The 24,115-nt window shown below is 31.8% G+C and overlaps 1 protein-coding gene across 3 annotated transcripts in view; it reads right to left on the reverse strand.

The window, feature by feature from the left end:
- The window catches only part of Irbp (Inverted repeat-binding protein), a 61,830-nt gene that overhangs the window by 25,448 nt on the left and 12,267 nt on the right, over nucleotides 1-24,115 (reverse strand). For all 3 annotated transcript variants that reach the window (XM_035348902.2, XM_035348901.2, XM_085814507.1), the window contains 6 exons: nucleotides 22,438-22,549; nucleotides 18,818-18,911; nucleotides 7,222-7,408; nucleotides 5,137-5,213; nucleotides 2,800-2,980; nucleotides 1,493-1,607 (listed from right to left, as the gene is read on the reverse strand). In XM_035348902.2, coding sequence (XP_035204793.1) covers nucleotides 1,493-1,607; nucleotides 2,800-2,980; nucleotides 5,137-5,213; nucleotides 7,222-7,408; nucleotides 18,818-18,911; nucleotides 22,438-22,549 — 766 coding nt within the window. The remainder of the gene's footprint in view (nucleotides 1-1,492; nucleotides 1,608-2,799; nucleotides 2,981-5,136; nucleotides 5,214-7,221; nucleotides 7,409-18,817; nucleotides 18,912-22,437; nucleotides 22,550-24,115) is intronic.

Genomic DNA, 24,115 nt, shown 5'->3' on the forward strand with positions numbered 1-24,115 from the left:
TCTTCATAAAAAGTTGGATAACTGTTTAGAGTAAATTAATACAGTTCAAATAAAATAAAATTTAATAAGAAAAAATATACTAAGGGTGGGAGAATGTAATCTGGACAATTTAAGCTTAATTATTACTGGAATATATTTTCTCTCGTAAAGATAACAAATTAAAAATTAGAAGATTTCATGATTTTCTAATAGATAGAGAGATGTGATGAAAAACCCACAGTCTCCCAGTTTTACCAGGATTAGCAGCTATGGAATTGAAAGTTTTGAGTCCTCAGAAAGCATCCCTCCAGATTAAATTGAATTTAATGAAAATCTTTGTGAAGGTAACTTTCTTTGTAATCTGACCTGAAAAAATGAGAATGAGAAAAATGACAAATGAAGAAAATGAGAGAAGAATGCAAAGATAATGAGAGAATTTTCATTCTAAAACACGAAGTTCTCCAAAATTAATAACCTAAAATTAATAAAAGCATCTTTGTAGATCCTTAGTTATGGAGCCAACGAGTGATACTGCACTTGAAGATACACTGAATAAACCTGAATTTAACATTTGACTACTTCAAATGGAGAGTAACCATTCCCCCTCCATACAGTGTTGCCATTACTTGCTTTGAAATTGTCGAGCTGCATAATCGAAAACTTATACATGCTTTACAAAATATGAAATAGATAATAAAACAAACTCCAGCTTCCAGATGCCCATATCGAATGGGGTCATACATTATTCAAAATTTGATGGCTCTGGGTACCGTTTTTATCACAACGCAAGTAAGATATATACATTTATACAGATTCTTCATTATTTAATTTCTTTAAATATAATACAGAGCTCTTATATTTGGTGGGAATTTTAAAAGTGATATGCCATTTATAGCGAATCAATGCAAAATGCCAAAACTAAATTAATATCCCTTATGGACAAATTGCCCTTTTGGACTAATAACTTGAGGTAACTTGAGTAAAAGTAAATAACCTCTTTGGAGAAAGTAACCAAACAGTAAATACTACACAGAAATCATTTTAAAAATAACATGAAATGCTGAAGTTGACATTTTGCATAAATTCCTTTTCCAGATTTCAATAATGGATTTTCCAGGTAAATCAATAGCCATAAGTAATAAAATATGCAAAAAATGTCCGTTGGGATATACATTGTTAATCAAAATGTGAACTTAAAATCAAACTATGTTTTTTAAAAAATAATAGTAATAAACCATCTTTCTGAAAAATAGCATTTTAATTTTATTAAATAATTACACTAAAGACCATTAGTTTGTTAATATAAATTAAAATCTCCTTTTTTAAGCACATGGAATGACACAGCATTCACCTTTTTTTTTTTTTTTTAATGACTCTATTTCCTTTATCCAGGTAACGTGTTGCTATGTTAATCAGCTGGAATTTCAAAATTAAAAAGTGATTTAGTGTTCTATCCATGCTTGTAATTTTGATCAATGAATCTGATAACAATTTTAAGATATTTAATACTAACCAGGTTCACCAAAATTTCTTATCTGTTTAGCTTCATAATCAGCCACATAAATTTTCTTTCCAGCATATTCTTGGTACTTTTTAATATCAGAAGGTAAAAGAAGTTCTCCTGTATCCTAAAGATAAAAGTAGATGAACTAAAATCAAAACGTTATGCAAAAGATTAACAAATTAAAAATAACTCATATGTAAAACATAGTATTAAAAAATTTTTCTTTCAGTTATTTCTGATAAAAAAATAGCTCATGAGGAGATGAAATTTTCTCAAAATTGAAATGGACACTATTTTAAAATAAACACATGTATCTTTTCTATATCACAATAGATAGGTCCCTAAAAATACTATGTTGTGTGAAACCACGTTATATGAAACTAAGAACCAGTACAAAACAGAGGAATGTGTTCTAAATTTTTAAAAAACTAAACACATAGTACATAACTTAATTTTGTAAATGTTCAGAGTAAAAGTCATCAAAGTATGTGCATACATAAAGTGTTATAAGAGTGTTTACCTATATTCATTAACGTGCTAAAATGACAATGGGTGGATTTCTACAACTTTCCTATCATGCAAGAGCGAAACCATGTTATAATAAGGATGGATACCTATATATCACTATTCACACATTTACTTCCCACTGAACTATTTTTTAATGGTTCTCCCTTATTTAAATTTAGATGCTTTGCAATGTCTGATGTTTTTTCTCTTTTTAATAAAGAATTCAAATTTTGTATTTTCATCTCAAAAGTAATAAATTTCCTTTTCAAAGTTATTTTCATATACAGCTTGGAACTGAAACATAATTTTGAAATAATTACTCCTAAAAACAACAAAACTAATTAATAACACATACCCATTAAGTAAATAATGGGCACAACTCAATTTCAAAAGAATCTGAATGTGAGGGAATGAGGGTATTCCCAGAATTTATTTTATATTTGTGTTGTTATTGTATACTGCACACAATGTCATAGTACATAACTTAATTTTGTAAATGTTTAGAGTAAAAACTGTGTCATCAAAGTATGTGCATACATACTATAAGTGTTATAAGAGGGTTTACACATATTCATTAACGTGCTAAAATGAAACCGTTTTGCCATGCAATGCGTGGATTTCTGCAACTTTCTTATCATGCAAGAGTGATACTGATATATTAAAAATTAAAAGATAATTTTTAAAATTATAAAATACAAATAAAATAACTAAATAAATGGTGGATTTCGTAAAATTAATACTGTATATATAGAAAAAGAATTTACATTAAATGTTACAGAAATATAATTAACCACAATGAAAACACATACACTTAAATATGTACTGCTAACAGTTATGAGTTCTTGATTAGTTTCTTTTGCTAATTTAACTGTAGCTGGTTTAGAAGTAGGAACAACAAGTTTGTACATTTTAAATGCTATTTTGATGCCTTCACCTATGGTAAACTGCAACTTTCCCAAAGGCCTCTTTCTGTGGTCTTTGCATCGAACTCTGCAACGAAAGGTAAATGCTTTAGATAAAACATATTTTCAATATTTCTTTAAAAGTGAAATGGTAATAAACCTATTTTTATGAACACGATTCATATCCCATTTAATAAAAATACCAAAATTCAAGAATGATATGAATTTCAAAATAAATTCATAAAATTTTATCGAAACATTTTATAAAAAGTTTCGATAAAATTCTATAATATTTTTTAAACTTCATTTTTTTATATAAGCTTATAATTGAAAAAGTTAAAAATTCAGAAAACTATACTGCATTTTATTTTAAAAACCTAAAGGTAGCCTATTTAACATAATATCACATTTTTTAAGATTATTTTGATAACTCAAAAACTTAAAAAAGAATTTCAAAAACTATCTATTAAAGAATCTTTTCCAGTACTGATGAAATAATGAACAATAAAGAAAAAATTTATTGACTGAATCAAAATTATTTTTTCCCAAATAGTTTATCTCTGTTATTACTATTTATTATAATGTCTTAAATTTCAATAAATTTCAGAAATTTAGAACAGTAGATAAATAAAATTTCTAGGTAAAATTCCTATTTGAGAACAATTACTTTCTAAACAGCAGCTTCTATTCTTTTTCAAGCACTTACACATACCTTATTTAGGACATTCTTTTGCAGGCACATGTGTCATTTACTTAAGATTTCAGTTGCAAAATTCACATTTTTAACTAGGGTTAACAAGCATCCAAAGTTGGCCCAGACAGTCAAGATTCATGACTATATTTGGGGTTGTGTACAGATTTTTAAATGAATGAATGCCTATGTAATTAATAAGCTTTACTAGAAAGGATTTTTTCAATTATGAATAATAGTCTCCAGAAAGAGATCAATTACATGTGTCAAAAGTAAAGGAGCTTTTAAACTTGAAAATGAATTCCATATATTCAAGTTCCATATTTCATGAACACATAAAATACATATAATACATATCAAAAAATTTCTAAGAATATGTAATGAAAATATGCAAGAATGAAATAGAAACAATTTCAGCCATCTACATTACTTCAAAGTAGATATGCTTCTAAAGGCATAAAAGGTTACTTTTCAACATCTTGAAACTTTTGGCTATTTTCAAAAGAACTGACTTAAATTCACTGTATAATGAATGCATGACTGCTACAGTGAGAACTGCTTGCCAGTTTTCTAACAATCTTCAAAGATTTTCTTTGTCTTCTTGCATAAATCTCAGAAATATTCTTCAGAACAGGGGTGGAGAAAATTTGATTAAAAAATTTCCAAAAGATAATTACAATGGAAGACAAAAATTTTACATAATATTAAATATCCATTAGTAATTCTCAAAGACATTTTGAAAAATCATTTTCCAATAAAGATTCAATAACAGAGAAAAATTTTTTCTCAATTTAAGATCCTCTAATTAAAATGTATTGTAAAAATAATTAAGTTGGAAAGTTACCATTGAAATTCGAAAGTTTCAAAATGTATTAAACTCTACTCTTGAAATACCATAAGGGGCTAAACATAAAACAATGTCTTATTTCTTAAAATGCCTTTCTGGTTAAAAAAAATACCCATCTTACATGTGCAGCCTAATAATTAAAAAACATACTTAGATAAATCTTAAAATACTTTATCTCCTGTCCCTTAACTTCCGCATTAAAACAAAATTTATTTACTTTGTTTTACTTCCTAGTATGATTAAGACCATTATACTTTTTCTTAGGCTACTTGAAAGTTAGGCTCAAATATGCAAGACCACTTTATATGCAATTTACCTAAAACCCTCTAAGGGAAGAATTGTCTTACATGTGAAGCTATATTGAATAAGGGTGATAATTTAACCATAAAGAATTGCATTCTCAAAGCATCAAAACTATACTGAAAATGGGAAGAAAGGTTTGTGTATTTAATTATGGCAAAGCACACTAGGGCTATCTGCCTAAGACGAGGGATGCCTTCGTGGAGGACTTTCTAAGGGAAACTGGCTCGTATACACGTTACACATGGGGAAAACCACGAAAACACCCAATCAGCCAGCCCGTTCGCGGGATTCGAACCTCGGACTGAACTACCAGTGTTCAGCGACTTTACCGCTCGCCGAGAAAGAAAGGAAAATAACTAGATAAACAACACTTTATAAATTGAAGCATTACACAAACATTTACCTTGTTAAAAGATCATCAAATCTCTCAGCTGCATTAGGCATCTGATAAACTTCATCGTCAGGTATCATCACTATATCCTGACAAATACAAAAAGCATATCTAGTTAATAAGAAAAGTATATCTTTACTTAGGATCTTTCAAAGAAGTAATTTTTTTGTAATTTGTAAGTAAAAATTAGAAAACACAAATTTATATTAGCACAGCTAGTAAAAAAATTCTACATCTATACAAATCAATCAATCATGTTGAAATATGATCATCTATGAAATGGCATAGATGAAAAACTAGCGAAAACTGGATAGCAATCAATGCATTATTCAGCAAACACACGTTTATTATACATCATGCCCCTAAAAGTCCTTATGAGGCTTTTTACAACTGTTGGTCATAAGCATACACTTCTACTACAAAATGTTTAAAATGATGCAAATATTCAAGCTTGGGGATTTTTAAACATAAAAAAATCAATTCTGTGAAGAATTTATGAAATCTAACTTTTCATAAGCCCTCTTGGTCCCTACAGTTATATCTACGAAAATCTTGTTATATATATATAAAATAAATAAATAAACAAGAAATATAATAACATGAATATCATTCCTGTATGACAAAAACTAATCACAATATTTAATTTCAATATCTGGGATTTTTTTATCTCATTTTGACTTACCTTGACAGATCAGTTGATAAATAAGCTAGAAATAATTCAAATTTGAATTTTTCTCCTTAAATGTAATTCTTTTTATTTACTTGTTTATTTTCTAGTTTTTAACATTTTTGAATTCATAAGTTTTTAAATGTTACCAAACAATTTTCAATACTCAATGCAGTTTTATTACTTTAGAATCATTTTAATTTAATTTTAATTAATTTAATAATTACATAAAATATTCATTAACCTAGAAATATTTTAATCTTAATTTATGCAATTCTTAAGTATGTTTATGAGTTAGCTATAAGCCAACAATAAATCCCGTCAGTGCTTTCTTAAACACAAATTCTATAAAATTCTGTGGATAAAATCTTTTCGAAAAAATTTATATTTCAATACATTTCATGAAGTTGCTAGAATGTTTATATCAAAAATCATTATCTTTTAAAAAAGATTACATGACTCAAGCATAAATAATTACCATAACCTTTCAACAGTTGGTCCTTTCAACAGTTGGTTCATGGTTTTTCAGTTTACGTAACGAGTCAAATAAAGTATGACTATGGAAATGTTGAGCCGTATTACATTGAATATTTGGAAAAAACCCATATAAAATTTAAGACTTTATAAAAGTTTTTTTCAAGTAAAGTTCTAATTTGTAAAATATTCCTTATCTTACTAAACATTTCCAGCAGGGAACTGGCTTTTGTATCATGCAAAATTGGCCCTAAAAACTCAAAATATTGATTAAAGTCAATTTTATTTGATGAAACTATGTGGAAAAGTACAAACGTGGCATCATATAGGAACACTTTGATACAAAATTTTGAATTTTAACAATTTTACACGCAGAATTAATGCTCTTATGTTTTTCTAACATAAAATGCATATTTTAAAAAGCAGCATTCAACTTCATACACATTGTAAATTTTAGCAATGCATTTGTACAAGATCTCCAAGATTTGAACTGATGATCTTTCACATTATTCTGATAAATTGAGAGAATTTTCTCTCTCTTCTGTGATTCATCCAAATATGAAATAATGTTTTCCTTTTCCCCTCTCTTTTCTTTTTTTTAACCAGGGTTATACATAAAAATTGAAGCTTCATATATTTTTATTAAGATATCACCAAAACTGCTAAAAGTCTATAATATTTGATTAATTTCTTTGGGTAGGATTTATTTCTTAAAATGTTTCAGTCATTAATTTTCCAAAAGATATTTAATCTTGAGATCTTTTCAAAACACCTTATACAGATCTACATTTTAAAGGTTTAAGCTTGACAGGAAAATATTTAATTTAAACAGCTTTAGAACTCAACTCTTCCTTTTATGAAAAAGAAAAAATGGCATTCATTAATCACTAATAATAGTAATTTTTCATAAATGAACAATGCACAAAAATATTTTTTAAGAATCAAAATTACTATACCTTGTAAAATTTTGAACAGTCAAAACTGGAATTTGGTTTATGAATATGCATTAAATCAATATCTATGTCACTCTCATGTAAATCTCTGGCCTTTGTCTGTGCTTGAATTTGCAGCTGTGGATTTCCCTCATGTGGATTATCATTTGCAGTAAAAAGCAGTATCCTTTTATGAGCCAAACTGAACTTGCTTAATGAAATATAAAGTATAAAAATAATTTTAATTATATACATACAACAAAACATTTAATTCATAAATTTTGTTTCCTATTTTAAATTTAAAAGATTTTTACATCAAGAGTTATTGATCCAAACTACTAAAACAGAATATATATATGCGTGTGTAATGAAGAAATAGACAGGGTTCGTAGCCACATTTTAGTTAAAAAAATAAGCACCTATAAGCACTTTTCAAGCACATTTTAAGGAAAAATATAAGCACCTGTCTAATTACATTATACACAACTGCAAAACCTTAAAAGAAAAATTACACTTGTAATTTAAAATATGAGCAATGCCATATTTATTAAGAAAATGAGCATTACCTCAACCATGGAAAACAATTAACTTTTTTTTTTTTAATTTTAAATGACAGTTCAATTTACAGAATTAGTTTACAATGAGAGGGGGGGAAAACTATGCAGAACTAAACTATATTACAAGATTTAATGATGAAATTTCAGTTCAAAATATAGAAAATAAATAATAATAAGCCATATTAATTGTATTTGTATGGCACCTAATAATACATATAATTTATTTTTCCACTCATATTAATATTTAAATAATTTAACTTAAATCAAAATTCTGAACATTTTCTAAATTTTCATTGCATAACAGTTTTCCCTTAACATACATTCCAAGCAAAGTAATTTAAGTAAAAAAGAGGCACACTTCTGAAATCAGAAGATGGGAAATTGCTTCATGCAGTCTCCTTTAACAGTAAAAGCTTAACTAACCTGCATACTCGGAAATTGCCGAATATTCCGGATAGTTACTCGAAAAAGAGGAGTGGGGGAGATTGCAGCCGTTCTTTAGATTTCTCAGCTAAATAAATGATTTTGACATTTCGATATATGCATCATATAAAAATAGACCAGATGAACTATTCGGCTTAGAAAGCACAGTAAAACTCTTTTAAGTGTTCATACTCCGACTGAACATCAAAATTAATTATCTCTGCAAAATACCGCAAACGTTATTGCGCAATACGTGCGGCGCAATACGTACATGTGATATTACGCAATCGAAATCAACAGCTGCCGGTATTCGGAGAATAAAGAACCAAATAAAGGAAAAGAAAGAGACTTACTAATCTGGGGTGTTTCTGATTCTAATTTTCAACTGACTGCGTTAAATTTCCGGAACTGATCTAATCTTCACTTAGGTTGGGTAAACCGCAAAAACATTTAGTCCTATTCAATCCAGATTGGAGAGTGACACAAAAAAAAAAAAAAAAAAAATCCGCTGCTTCAATATTAGAGATTTTGCGCAGAAAGGGGAGAACCTCCCAACTTCCGTACTGTATAATGTATTGGCAAAAAAAAAAAAGAGAGAGAAATTATTTTGCCTATTCGATTACTTTTCTTTTATTTAAGCATTCCGAATATTATTCCCTAGAAAGCTAATCTGTGTAAAAACACGCCCATTTTTGGAAGTTTATCTATACTTCAGCAGTTACTGCAACTATATTATTATAAATATTCATGCATATACTCATAATATAAGCATAACGATCATAATAAACATGAATATGAACTGACTACGCGGAACGAGAATGCAAATTATTAAGATCTTGATAGAAATTCAAACTTGATAGAAATAGTGTGTAGTATTTGGGTGGGAGGAAAAGAATGCCGAATGTACCGGAATTTTCTACAATTTTCGCAACCAATAGAACGACGTGCACCTGTCTGTACTCTCGCGCGCACCATAGGTTACGGTAATGCAGAGAAAGGGTGGAAAGCAATTTCCGGGAGTATGATTCACCATCTGACGTTGCATATAAGGAAGAAAAGTTGTTTATTTAGTTTCGGCTTTGGTACGGGAAAAAAATGTGCGTTCATTAAAAAAAAAGGATTAAAAAAAAGCACTAAAAGCAAAAAATAAGCACTAAAAACAAAAAAATAAAGGTTTTAAAGAAAAAGTAAGCACCTATAAGGGCCTTTATATTTTATTTTCAAATATAAGGACCTATAAGCACTTGTAAGGACCGCTACGAACCCTGATAGATGTAATGATGATGTAGAAATACTGATAGCATAGAACGTAGAATGTTGAATATGTAATGAACAGCAAGAATTTTCACTGCATACAATGCTGAAATGGTGATGTAATGAATAGGAAAATGCAGCCGAGACTGATTCCATATTCATCTTTATTTTAGTTGACATCCGAGGTAAATTAAATATTCATCTTTATTTCAATTGACATTTGTAGGCACAATTCACTAAACACTCTAATCATGTCTATTCATTAACATTTACAATTTTTATGTACATCCAATAGGAAGAGAACAGCAATACACCATCTTAGGGAGAGCAGAGGTTGAAGTAAAAATGACCATTACGAAATTATTAAGAAAAAATTTCGGTTCAAGTTCCGAATTAGCTATGGCATCAATGTTATGGAAATCATATCATATGGAGTGATCTAGAAGTGACACAGTTCAGACAAACACATTACTATTTTTAGAATAGAGAGGAGGAATTAAGAGGTTATTGTTAGTTTTAATCATAATTTTGATTTACAAATTTTTTATCTTTTATACATATAACAATATACATAAGCCCTGTGGTCTGCTACATCAAATTTACTATGATCTATAAATAATTTCCTATAATTTTGTTTCTAAATTTTGTGTGATTTTATCTTAATAACCTTTCAAAAATTTACAAGCATCTAATTTGTAAAAAAGTATAAATCATTTATACTGCATAAATAAAATGCTTATTTACAAGAAATTTTAATAATTAAACTAGTGCAAAAAGAATTGACAGTTTCAGAGCTGAGAATGTGCAGCAAGGTATCTACTTAGACTACCACTTAAATAAAATTTCAAATCTCTGTAGTTATGTATGCTACAAATAACAAATGAAATAAAACTTCTTGACAGAATTAACTATATATTGACAGTTATGTATAGTAAACAATAAAAATACAGATTACATCAAATGAGAATGATTTCTTGCCAAATACTTGACTTACATATAATTACCAGATATAGTAAAACCATATAACAAATGTTAAAATTTTTGTTCGTAGATATGGAGGGAGGGAATGATGGAATTAAAGCAAAAGCTATTACTGAAATTAAAAATGTGTGACTTCTCTCACTTGTCTGAGAGTAACACCAGAACCAGCCCTCAACATTCACTGTGGCAAGGAGAGCAAGACTGCACCTGTCATTGGCAAGAGCCTTAAGCAACATACATATGACAGTAAGAATTTGCTCAGTTGCGTCCCCAATTTTCATGGAAAGCACACTGAGAGGAGGAGACAGGTCCCTCTTCACCTATCACCAACCTCTCGAGAGCACTTTCAGATCGCCATATATTTAGAGTGCCACCATGCCTCCCGGACACTATGCATTTATTAACATCTGTGCCTTCTCCAGGATTCAAACACGGGCCCTCTGACAACGCAGTATGCTCTCCTAACCACTACAGCATGTGATAAATGATAAATTGGCAAGGTCATTCAATATCTAAACAAGTTATTTCATATAAAAAAATTAACCCTTTAGGTACATTTATTTGAATTTTTTTTTTTTTCACTTGGAGCATATTTAACCCTTTGGCTACACTTGGCATATCAGTATATCATGCATTTGCTTGGGCAGAGACGCACATAACATTCTGATACGCCATTGAAACTGAGATGAGATTTAGCTAGCTCAGTCTGATTTATTTTGTGGTGTTGCGTGGCCCCAACTTGCCCGCAACAATAGTAGTGACTGCTATGAACTGGAAAGTACACAAACTCTTAAGAAGGGTTTAACTCCCTTTTTATTCCACTTTAGAAGTTACAGATGCGTTCACTTGACGCTCACAAACTACGCCGACCCGGCAGTTAAATAAAAATAAGAAAGTACAATTAAAAATGAATAATAACAAGTCACTACCTACGAGGCTCTCTGAACGTGACTAACTTAACCGCGTTCTAAGATACAGCTGAGATTTCAGCAAACTTTCTGAATAAAAAGTTGAAAGATTCAACTAACTGCCAAAGCAAGCACACAGGCTGACCCGCGCGGTTCTTAAATTTCTACCTAGCAACCTTCACGCTCGTGAATCAAGAAAGCACACCTACAAACTCGTTTTCAATCTATTTAACTCAAAAATACTTCCACTGAAAATTTTAATACTTTGAGCGTTCTACTAAAATTTACATACTCTGGCATTGGCAATTCCAGGGGAAAGTAAGGCTTGACAGGAAAGATAGCTTAAACTTAAAATAAATGTTTGTTAAAATAAATATAAACTCTACATTTGCCGCTGCCAGAATTTGTAAACTTGGAAGCAGGTGCTAGAAACGACCTGTTGAAAAGTTTCCACATTCTGAACTAAAATTCAAGAGCCTCGTTTACATAAACCAAACTGTTTCCTCACAAATTAGAATAAATTTCTGTAGATAATCATTTTACTATCTCTTCTTACAGCAACCTTTCCTGGACTTCAGCAATCAATCTGTTCTCTTCCTTCCAGGATCTGGAAGGAATAAGTATCAGTATCTTCTAAATACATTATAATTTAAACTTTCTTAACACTGGATAAAGTTTTTGTTTTTGATCGTTTTATTTTCCTTAATTGGTTCTCCACCACGTGTGGTGTCAAACAGGAATATTCATGTTTTAGTATTACAACACTTCCCCTAACCCACAATGATTTGTTAGAATTCAACGACCAAATAGACACACCTTAATCAACATACTAAAACTCGATGAGCTATGTTTAACATTCTTAAAATTCAAGTGTAGGTGGAGAACCCTACAAAACATATTCATTCTAATTTCCCCTCATTCATCTTTAGACATGCAGGCTTTCGCTCTAAAGCATGATTTTATCTACAGTTTAATACTTAAATTTGAATTCATTTCTTTTGAGTATTTACTTTTAGCGTCTAAAATTTTATGCTTCTAGACTAAATTCTACTTTTACATAACTTTCAAGTATTTACGTATATTTACAAAATTCTAATACATATGATTTTTTACACTTTACCATAAAATGAATAAGATAAAAATAAAGTTTTACTTCACGCATTCTTCGCCAAGCTGGCGGCACTGAAACTAAATTTCTCATTAATACAAGAATACGAAGTTATTTTACTTTTGGCCAAATTTTGGCTTTAACATAACAGAATTAGTCTTTCGACCAACAGGAACTGCTTGTTCTTAGATTTTATACTTAAAGAAAATAATACTTTTGCCTTAGCTAAATAAAGTAAAACAAAACTAAGTCTCAATCGAGACAAATTGACTTCCGTCAAAACATAGAACTTCGTATTTACGCATAAGATTTCAGAACAAAAGAAAAAAATGTATAGAAGATTTTAACTTATCTTTGAGTTTTCGATGATTGGAACTCCGACATCCTCTTCCGGCAGAACTGCTCCCACGTTATGGAGGTCATAGAAGTCAGTCGTCTCCTTTGTCTTCTTCGAGTTTCGTCCATGGTGATTTTTCTTTTTCGCCCTCTGTATGCCGGCCTCTTGGAGTGGTAGTCGTCGGGTTCCTGTCTTTTCCGTTTTGCCCCTGGACGGCTGATCTTGACGGCCTCCGGTCTGGAATCGTGCTTGAATTTCTTCTGTTGGTGGTGGTCTTTTCGTTCCTCCTGCTGTCTTTTTGTTCTCGTGAACGGCGGCCTTGTTTGCTCCTGACTATCTGACCCTGGAAGTGGTTTCCTCGACGCAGAATTTCTACTGCGGTGCATTGTAACTGGTCTTTTCCTCTTTACCAAAGATTCTTTACACGGCGGCGTTGCTTTCTTGTATTTCTTAAATGCTGGAGTCTGAACATTTTCCCTTCTTCTTTTCGGGACCGTAGCATGACTTGTAGAAGGGCTAGGTTCCTGAGCGGTTGAAGTTACTTCTGGACCTTCCACTTCTTTTGCGCTTGAGTACTGCAAGAAACTTTTAAGGATTTCAAAATCATTTTGATTATAATATTTTTTCACCTGGTCAGGACTTGCTTTACAGATTTCCCCTCTCTCGTTCTTAAGGTACAATACGACTCCCTTGATTTCCTGAATTACATAGGCGCCTTCAAATTTTGGAGCCAACTTTGCAGTAAAATTGTCTGGGGCACTTGATAAAGAAAATTTCCGCTTCAACACTTTATGCCAAACTTTAAAATCTGCTTCACGGCGTTTTCTATCATAGTACAATTTCTGTCTATTTCTTGCCATATCCGAACTTTTAACTGCCTGATCAACGAGTTTTTGTACATCTTTTTATTTAAATTCTTGCTCTCTTTGTTGCACAAAAAATAATTTATCTAGTGGCGTAATTAACTTCCGTCCTAAAAATAATTCTGCTGGAGTTTTCCCCGTAGTATCGTGATTTGCTGTTCTTAAAGCATAAGCTAACTCATTTATGTAGCCCTCCCAGTGCTTGTGATGTGTGCTAACATAACTTCGAATTATTTTTTCAATATTTTTATTAACTCTTTCTGCTGTGTTTGCCTGTGGTCTATACAGAACCATTTTGATATGGCATATGCCAAGTCCAGTTCAAATGTTTTCAAATATTTGGCTAACGAATTGTTTACCGTTATCGCTAATGACTTTTATCGGTGCACCGTATTTTAAAATGTATCTGTGTAAGAATGCATCTGCGACTGTTTTGGCTGACGCGCGTTTAAGTGGAACAATTTCTGTCCATTTTGAAAAATGATCTACAATTACTAAAAGAAAACAATTTTTATTTAACTCACTCTGGGGGAAAGGGCCAAGAAGATCTATGCCTAAAATTTCATTCGAAAATGTAGCGCAAATGCTATTTAAGTACCCGGCCGGGCTGTAATTAATATCATTTATTAACTGACATTGATTGCAGGACCTGACATACGCAGTTACTATTTTGTATAATTGCGGGAAATATACCGCCTCGCGTACCCTTTTTAAAATCTTTCTGACCCCTAAATGACCCGCTGTTTTCGCGTTGTGTAATTCCTTCAAAATGCTTAATCGAAGTGAGGCTGGGATGACTGGTTTGTATTCGAAATTTTTGTTTGTTGTTTTCGTATAAAATAATAAATTATCTATTATTTCATAGTTTTCTGCTCTATTTCTTATTGAATCGATATCTGTGTGTTCAAAGCTTTCGGGGTCTTTCAAATACGCATAGATACTTCCAAATTCAGGATCAGCTTTCAATTCAGCAATAATTGTTTCTCTAGAATCTAAAATTTTTGAAGTGAACACAGCGCATTTGAGTTCATTGCCTTCATCGTCCAGTTTTATACGAGATAGTGCGTCAGCTACATTGTTTTCCTTACCCGGTTTATATTTAATTATGAGGTTATACTCTTGAAGTTTTAAAGCCCATCTTATTAACCTGGGCGTTAGGTTTTTCCCCGAGTAAAGTCTACCAACAGCCGCATGATCCGAAAAGACTGTTACTGGCGCTTTGCCAAAATAAACCCGAAATTTGTATACAGCCATTAATACGGCTGTTTCTCTCTCTGTAGCTGTATAATTCCTTTGCGTAGAGTTCAAAGTTTTAATAAAAAAATGCCAAAGGATGGCCATTTTGCTTGAGAACAGCACCTACAGCATAGTCCGACGTATCTGCTGCAATTTCCAGGTTTTCGTCCCCTTCCGGGAATTTCAAAACAGGGGCATTGATGAGCGCTTCTTTTAACCTTTCAAATACAGTATTTGCTTCTGCTGTCCACATGAATTTACTTTTCTTTCTTTTAATTACTAACAAGGGTTCAACAATATTCGCAAAATCTTTTATGAACGACTGATAATAAGAACATAACCCAAGGAAAGAAGAAAGTTTCTTTGCGGTGTTGGGAGGTGGGAAATTCTTGATGGCTTTTATTTTTGAATCCTGAGTTTCTATACCCTTTTGCGAAGTTTTATAACCCAGATATTTAAGTTCTTTAGTTGCAAACTTGCATTTTGATGCATTAATTGTAAGACCGGCCTCTTTTAATAATTTAGAAACTTCTTCTAAGTCTTTAATATGTTGTTCCAACGTACTACTCGTTATAATTATATCATCTAGATAGATTAAAGTCGATTTACCTAGGACAGGCTTTAGAACAATGTCCAATGTTCTCTCTGGAATGTTGACGGGGCCCCACACAACCCAAAGGGCATGCGTAAAAATGCATAAGTGCCCGATTTTGTTATAAACGCGGTTTTATGTATGTCTTCGGGTCTCATAGCTATTTGATAGTAGCCAGACGTTAAGTCCAAAGTAGTCATGTATCTCGTAGACTTAATCTTTCTAATAATTTCCTCTATAACTGGCAAAGGGTAAACTGGGAACTTAGTAACACTATTAAGCTTTCTGTAATCGATAGCAAACCTCCAAGCCCTTTTATCCAAAGGAGGAAACTCGTTCTTTTTCCTACATAGTACGACTGGACTCGCATACTCACTATTTATGGGCGTTATTATTTTGTTCTTTAACATTTCCTGAATGTGTTTTTCAATGATTTGCTCTTTCTGCTTATCATACCGGTAAGGTTTAGTCCTACAGGGTTTGTCGGCAGTTAACTGTATATAATGCGTAACAATTTGACAGTTACCAGGCCGTTTCGAAAAAGTACTCACCACTTGCTGGATGGCTTGGCTTCATTCAAATGGCTAAGGTCGACTTGCGGTTGTTCTACTGGCTCCACCACCCTCCGGTCCATTTCCAGCATAATTGAATTTTCCTGAAAATTCAGTTTGGCCTTCGCGGCTTTTAAAAACTCCATACCTAAAATAAGTGGACTTTGCAAATTTTTTACCACAAAAATTAATACTTTAAGGCTTTCATTTTTAACCTGTATTTGTAATGATAATTTGCCAATACACTGACAAGTTTGTCCTTGCGCTGCTATGATTTCTGTGTTTTTATTTTTAAATAATCGTAACCTATTAAAATTCTTCTTAAAAAAGTATCACTCATAAAATTACCTTCTGCCCCTGTATCGATGAGGGCTTCTACTGGTACATCGCCACCAGGACTTGTATAATCGGTAATTGTGAGTTCTTTACGACGACCGTATTTAGGTATCTTCTTGAGAGTTTTTTTGAAAATTCCGGGGTTTGGATTCTTGCTTTTACAGGCCCCTCTACTCGTTTAAAGCTTTCCTTTCAACTTCTGCCTTCTGGGTACGCAGACGGTTGTTTTCAAATTTCCTTTTTGGGCCTTGACCTTCGAGTTTCGATGAGTTAGCTAGATAGCTCTTTCCCACATAAGAGCAATTTGTGTTTCTGGTCTGTTCATTTGAGGATTGCCTTTGGAGACTTTGAGAATATGATGCCCTTTTAGCTTTTTCCGCTATTCTGCGATTTTCGAACTTGACCGCCAACTCGAAGAATTCCTACAATGTGCTTGGGTTTCGAATTTCGAAGTAATCTTGAACAGCAGGTAGCAATCTTGGTAAGATTATTTCAATAATCTCCGCATCGGGTTTCTTCCCATACAGCATATCCGTCAGTTTAATTTTTCACAGAATAAAGTCCGTCAACTCTTCTATATTCCGTTGATAAAAACTATATAGTTCGGCTTCTAGCTTTGCTCGGTCTTTCACTATGAAGGCCTTTAATAATGATTTTTTGAAATTTTCAAAGGTATATGTTTGGCCTCCGAATTCCCCTAATAAAAATTTACCTATATTCTTCCACCATAGTGAGGCCTGTCCTCTTAGTGCAGATGTGGCAATGGCAACATTTTGTCTTTCAGGCACAGGATAGAGCTGGAAATGATTTTCGAGACCTTCTAAGAATATCGCCACCGAATTTTTTCCGTCGAAATTGACGTTTGGCTTGATTGATGCTCTCATCATCTGGACCAGGTATCCAAATCCTTCCAATTGGCTCGCCATTTCTTGTTGTTGGACTTGTCCAGGAGCTTCCATCCAGTTTTCGGCCATTTCAGTTCGAAAAGTGTTCGGGCGCCAATGTGGTGTTGCGTGGCCCCAACTTGCCCGCAACAATAGTAGTGACTGCTACGAACTGGAAAGTACACAAACTCTTAAGAAGGGTTTAACTCCCTTTTTATTCCACTTTAGAAGTTACAGATGCGTTCACTTGACGCTCACAAACTACGCCGACCCGGCGGTTAAATAAAAATAAGAAAGTACAACTAAAAATGAATAATAACAAGTCCACTACCTACGAGGCTCTCTAAACGTAACTAACTTAACCGCGTTCTAAGATACAGCTTTGATTTCAGCAAACTTGCTGAATAAAAAGTTGAAAGATTCAACTAACTGCCGAAGCAAGCACACAGGCCGAAACGCGCGGTTCTTAAATTTCTACCTAGCAACCTTCACGCTCGTGAATCAAGAAAGCACACCTACAAACTCGTTTTCCATTTAACTCAAAAATACTTCCGCTGAAAATTTGAATACTTTGCGCGTTCTACTAAAATTTACATACTCTGGCATTGGCAATTCCAGGGGAAAGTAAGGTTTGACAGGAAAGATAGCTTAAAATAAATGTTAGTTAAAATAAATATAAACCCTACAATTTAACAGTAATGTGTATCTGCTGAAACAGAACAAATAATTTCAGTAGTTTGGTGAACCTTGTTTGGGATACACAACCACACAATGACAGAAATAGAAAATATATTTTATCAAACTGATAACGACAGTTTAACGAAACTAGTGATCTTGAATCTAATGAAGAATTTTATAATGATATTTTAAGCGATAAAGGGGAATTTCAAAATGAAAATGCTGAATGAATATCAAACTACAAAGTGATAATGATAGTGAAGTTATTCCAAGACGTACAAGGTGCTTATCAAGCAGTAATAGTGAATCTTCTCATGAAAAATTAAATGAATGGATTTGGGAAGAAAATGTACCTGATGTAAAAGGGATTTCTGAAGTATCTGGAATCAATTCTTTGTGCCTGTGAAGGTTAGGTGATAATCCTAAAGCTAATTTAAACCTCACAATTGTACTAATCATTTATATGGAGTCAGAAGTGCTACCTGCTGCCGGTACCCTCAATAACAATGCTAATTAGTGATCTGACCATACTACATGATTTGAATCTGTTTTCATCAAAACAGTTAAAACCATCCTAAAAAATTACAATCATATAAAAGAGATAGAAAGGTCAGATGAGTAAAATTAGGGATTCTTTGGCAGCTGTGACGCAAACTAAGGACTTTTAAAGAATAAAAATCTTTTCAAAAAAACAGGTCCCCCATCAGTGTCTGAGAAGTTAAGACAGCTGAATACCAGGAGTGTAACCCAAGTTTGATCCCAGAAAAACCAGTTGACTACATACCCTAAAAAACCAGTTGACTACATAACAAAAAATAAACACAAAAACATATAATTTAGTACCAGAAATTTAAAGAACACAGGATAACTTTATTTAAACTCAATATAATAAAAATATGTCTAATATCTTACCAATTAGAAAACATGATACCACAAACCCAAAGAGCATCAGCTAAGGAAAAGTCAACAGAATGTCCGTATTTCTCACAAAAAGAAAGACCATCCACTAGCATACAAGAACACAGCAAGATTAATAAAAAAAAAATTAATTACATAAAGTTCTCTCAAGTTATAACAAACATGAACTTTAAGAAAAAATAATTATTTAATAAATTAATAAATTACAGTAATAATTGAATAAATTTTAATATATTTAAGAAATCTTTGTAAAATAATGTTACTCATTTTAATTATCTTACATGAACTAAATTTAATTAAAATATTTTAAATTATTTAAATTAAAGCTATAAATAATTATGAAATTTCAATAAATTTACTGACTATTTATGAAATGTAACCATTTAATGACAAACCCTTTTTTTTTTTTTTTTTTTGTAACTTTACATGAATTATGTCTGTGGCTAATAATAAGAAGAAACAAGGAAAAAATATTTCAAAAATTATACTTTAAACATCAGATGACAAAATTTTAGTTGCTGAAACAAAACCAGTGTCAAAGGATAATGCTCATAGAGAATCTAAGCTACATCGCAAATACAGCGAAAGCCCAACTATCCAGCATTCATCTAACCGAAAAGTCTCAAATAACCAGAATATTTTAGAATTTTAGAAAAATTTAGTAAATGAGAGATTTGTAACTCCATTATTGAGCTCATGATGCTATTAACACATATATATTGTTACCAAACAGTACGATTTAGTGGCAATAATGGATAAGCATAGCATTACAACACAATCATAAGAAATTCTTTTCAGTTTAAATGTAAACTTCATTAATTCTCGATAAATCAGTTTAACTTTTATAAAGAAAGGTACAAATTCCCTCTCTGAAAACAAAAAAAGAATGATGATGTAACATGAGAAATTATGATAATCGATTTACGTTCTTTATATACTATATCAGTAATTTGTATCTCTTCATTATCTAACTAAATAGTTATCTTCTTTTAAACTTCCTGGCAGACATGATTGGCAACATGTCTGCTAAATTTCATATTCAGTGGGAGTCCACATCAATCAAAATATGTCACCTTTTACTATTGAAATGTCTGCCCCTCTTCTGAAACTGTAGCTAATTTTAAATGTAGGATCTTGATCTTCAAGTCGCTAATAAATAGGATGACTGTTTTTATAATTTTAGAGAAATTTTCCCCATTGATTTAGCTTTTCTAACATGATTTTTGATTTTTATGCGGAATTTGTCATTTCCTGAACTTTTCAGATAGTCGAGCTTTTCTGTACCTAAGATGTCAACATGGAACAGCATGTTCACGCTTTTTTCACATCTGGAGAAGTAACAAAAAATATTCAGTACTTTCTGATTATCTTAACCCCCTTCCAAAAGATCACCAACGTTGGTAACTAATTTTTTGCCAAGTTAATACATGAAAGGCAACAGCCATTTAAAAAAAGGTAGTATATTTAAGAATTCCATAAAAGAGGAACAAAAAAAATGAATAAAATTAGAAAGGCAAGAAAAATTCATAACACACACTTTTTTCAAAAAACTCCTATAGAAATCTTTTGCATTGTTGTTTTTCCCATGTATACAATGATCTATTTTTGCTTTAAAAAATTACAGAATTGTAAATTTTGCATGCTGTTGTTCTCCCCATGTGCAGAGTGATCTTTCACTTATATAAGGAAATAGTACAGTGATCTGTTTTCACTTATTAAAAAATATAACCGAACAGCACAACTCCAATCCATAAAATCCAATCATTCAAGAAATACAGCTTCATGAAATGCAAATTTTTGTATTCTATACTCTTGAACAAAACACCGTATTTCTGAAGAAATGTGATGCTTTCTCATCAGCTGGCGAACTCAACAGACAATTCGTTACAACGGGGTAGGGAAAATCTTACTCAATGAACAAGAAAAATGAAAGTCAAATTTGACGGTGGTATTGCAATCTTGTCTACTGCATACACATGCATACTCAACTACATAAATACATTTTGATAATTTCATGAGTTACCTATTTAGGCAACATAGTGTATTGCCTCAATATTTTCAGGGTGCGTGCAGGTAATCAGAAAGAACCAAATATTCTTATTCATATATAACTAACTAGCTAAAACTACTCAGATATATACAGGGTGATTCTAAATTGCTTTTATAAATTAAGAGGGGTGATAGTAACCATCCAGATGAGGAATAATTATCATAGAACATATAGGCCCATTTCACTCTGACAGGCAGAAAAGAGGATATGAGAATTCCAACCCGAACTTACAACAGTGTTGAGAGAGGGAATGAACGAGACCAAAAGTAGAGCAATCAGTTTAGTGAAAAACTCAAAAGAGAGTGCACAAAAACAGATAAAACCAAAAACTTGGCATTTGAATGTTAATTCGAGCTCAGACTTTGATGGCAAACATTCAAATGCATATCTTTGGTTTGCAAAGTCTCAATCTCGCAAATGATTGCTCTAATCATATTACCAACTAACTCCCACTCAAGGTAGGTTTAATGCTATTGAGGTAGCAGTTTTTTCTCCTTAGCCATGTTCTATCCTGTCCTCCTGGACTGTGCTCATTTTACTTTAAGTGTTCTTCTATGGAATACGAAGTTTTGACAGCCGGAACACATCATGAACTTTTCATTCTAATCTTGGCATATAGCGGAAGTTGGAGTTAGTTGATAATATTGACCTTGATTAGATAATTAACCTGCTGCAATCCTCTGCAAGGTTGAGACCTTGTGAACCAAAAATGTGCATTTGAGTGTTTGCCATCAAAGTCCGAGCTCGAATTAACACTCGAACACCAAGTTCTCTGGTTTTATCCGTTTTGTGCACTCTCTGAGAACTTTTACTAAACTGATTGCCTAACTTTTCGTCTCATTCATTAGCTCACCCAACACTGTTGTAAGTTCAGGTTGGAATTCTAATATTCCTCTTTTCTGCCTCTCAGAGTGAAATGCAAGCCTAAGTTCTATGGTAATTATTGCTCATCTGGATGAGTACTATCACCCCTCTTAATTTATAAAAGTAATTTAGAATCTCGCTGAATACACAGACAATATTTGAGATGCAATCTCTGGCTCTGTTATGCTAAATAGCTAACAGGAAAAATGCTAGTTAAAATTTCTGATTTAACAAATTCTGAATTAACAGTGGAAACATATACATAATATTTACTTTGAATATTAGAAAGCTGTATCAAGCCATGCACTCAATCATTTTCACTGGATTCTGAGTTCAAAAATTAAAATATTTAACTACAAAAATTTACCCTTGGATATTTAATTCTTTCAATTGTTTTTCATGAAAAATTAAGTAACAAAACTTTTGGTGCTAAATAAATAATATTAACACCTCCTTTATACATCAATTTTAAAAAAAAGCCAATTTGCATCTGATACAAGTTTAAACAAGGCACATATCAAAAGATTTTGGAAATGCATAATTTAAATCAGAAATTTAATTGTAAATTTACTTAAATAAATACTTGGTGTAAAATTAATTTTATAAATATATCAAGGCTTTTTACTGTAACTCTATTACATGCTAAACTAATTCAAATTTAGAAGTGCAGTTTGGATTGTCAACTTGAATGTAATCTTACAGCTCATTAATTCTTCTGTCTCGAGTACTTTTTCAGCTCCAGGTTCACTAAGGTCTTGAAACATATAAATATGTTGGAAATCTGTATTATTTCGTGTGTTTCTTGTTTGTTCCTGCAAAATGTCAACATATCACCATAACATCATTAACTTTAATTTCTAATTTTAAGACATAGAACAATGTGAAAGTATTAAATAAGTAACAGACGAAATGACAGCATCATGTGCAAAGCAAGTAAAATGAATGTTTGTATTATAAAAAGAATGCATCGAAATGTTTTAGTTTTTCTTTGTCTGTATTGTCTTGTCTTTATTTATTTTCAGATACATTGTGTAAAAATATTTGGTAGTTGTAAAATTATTATATAATAAGAAATATCAAAACCGCTAACATTTTTGGTGACCTCCTGCTGCAGGTGCTGCGACTCCCATTAGTGGTCACTACTCACAGTTTAAGAAACTCTGCTATAAATTACTTCATAATATAACCCTAACTTGTAACATCAGTATCCTACATCATGAGTGCTACAGTACATTACGAGAACAGCAGCAGTATGTAGTAGCAATTCATATGATGCAAAAGCAAATATGTAAAAAACTATGTGATACTTTAAATTTGATGTTCTATATCATCTCTTATTATATATATATATTTAATAAAGAATATGAAATGTCGGAAACCATATTATTATCATGAAAACCAACAGATTAACATGCCTAACCCTATATCATATATGACTACTTGGTGCATTAATTAAATCTCACTTTAAAAGCTGTAGGTTATTTTATAAATTGGTACTTTTCCGTTTTGCCAGCACAAACGAAAAAGTCGCCAATAATGGTACAGCTGATGCCAAACAGAATATCTTGGCTGGTAACCTTTTACGCCTCATTTTCAAAACAAGTCTCAGCCATTTCTTACCAGATTGATTGTTTCTTTCAATACTGGCATACAATTACATAGAATATTTACAAAGATAATTAAATTTGGTACTATTCGGTTTCGAGGGCCGTAAAAAATCGCCAAACTATTGTTGATGCCAATACTGCCAAAAATAATTGCGGCAACCCTAATAATTGAGGCAAGAAAGGAAGTACAATAGTAAATAACTATCTAAGAATGATGTTTTAATTTAGATGAAAGGTTAATTTCATATGATACTTTTTTATTATTATAATTTATATGAAAAAGGCTAAACATAACTGAACAGAAGCATAAGAGTAAATAACTATTTCAGATCATTATTATAATTTATATAAAAATTGCTAAACATAACTGAATGGATGCCTGCATCGCTATTTCGCTACCAACTTATCGCTAAAGCATAATTTCATCTCGTTGGTTGTTCAAACACAATTTTCTATAATGAATGATGTCTTTTCTTTGAAAATATTCAGAATCGGAATTCAGAAGTGCAGAATCACTCACTTATTTGTTTGCCGCTTTTTACAAGGGTAAAAACAATTGGATTTTTGTCAATTTTATTTTACTTTTTAAATGAAAATAGGTCGATGTGTACGTAGGTAAAGTTAAGGGGGTGCGCAGTGCCATTTTTGTACAATTCTGGGATTTTTTTTTTTTTAAAGTGAAAATAGGTTGATGTGCACATGGACACAGAGTATGTGCAATTCTTAAAAACGCGTCAAGCAGTGAGTAATTCTGCACTTTACCCAAAATTC

This window comes from Stegodyphus dumicola, chromosome 4, assembly GCF_044657685.1.
Source record: "Stegodyphus dumicola isolate Sdum_Otavi_A_Nest chromosome 4, ASM4465768v1".
Classification (NCBI taxonomy): domain Eukaryota; kingdom Metazoa; phylum Arthropoda; class Arachnida; order Araneae; family Eresidae; genus Stegodyphus; species Stegodyphus dumicola.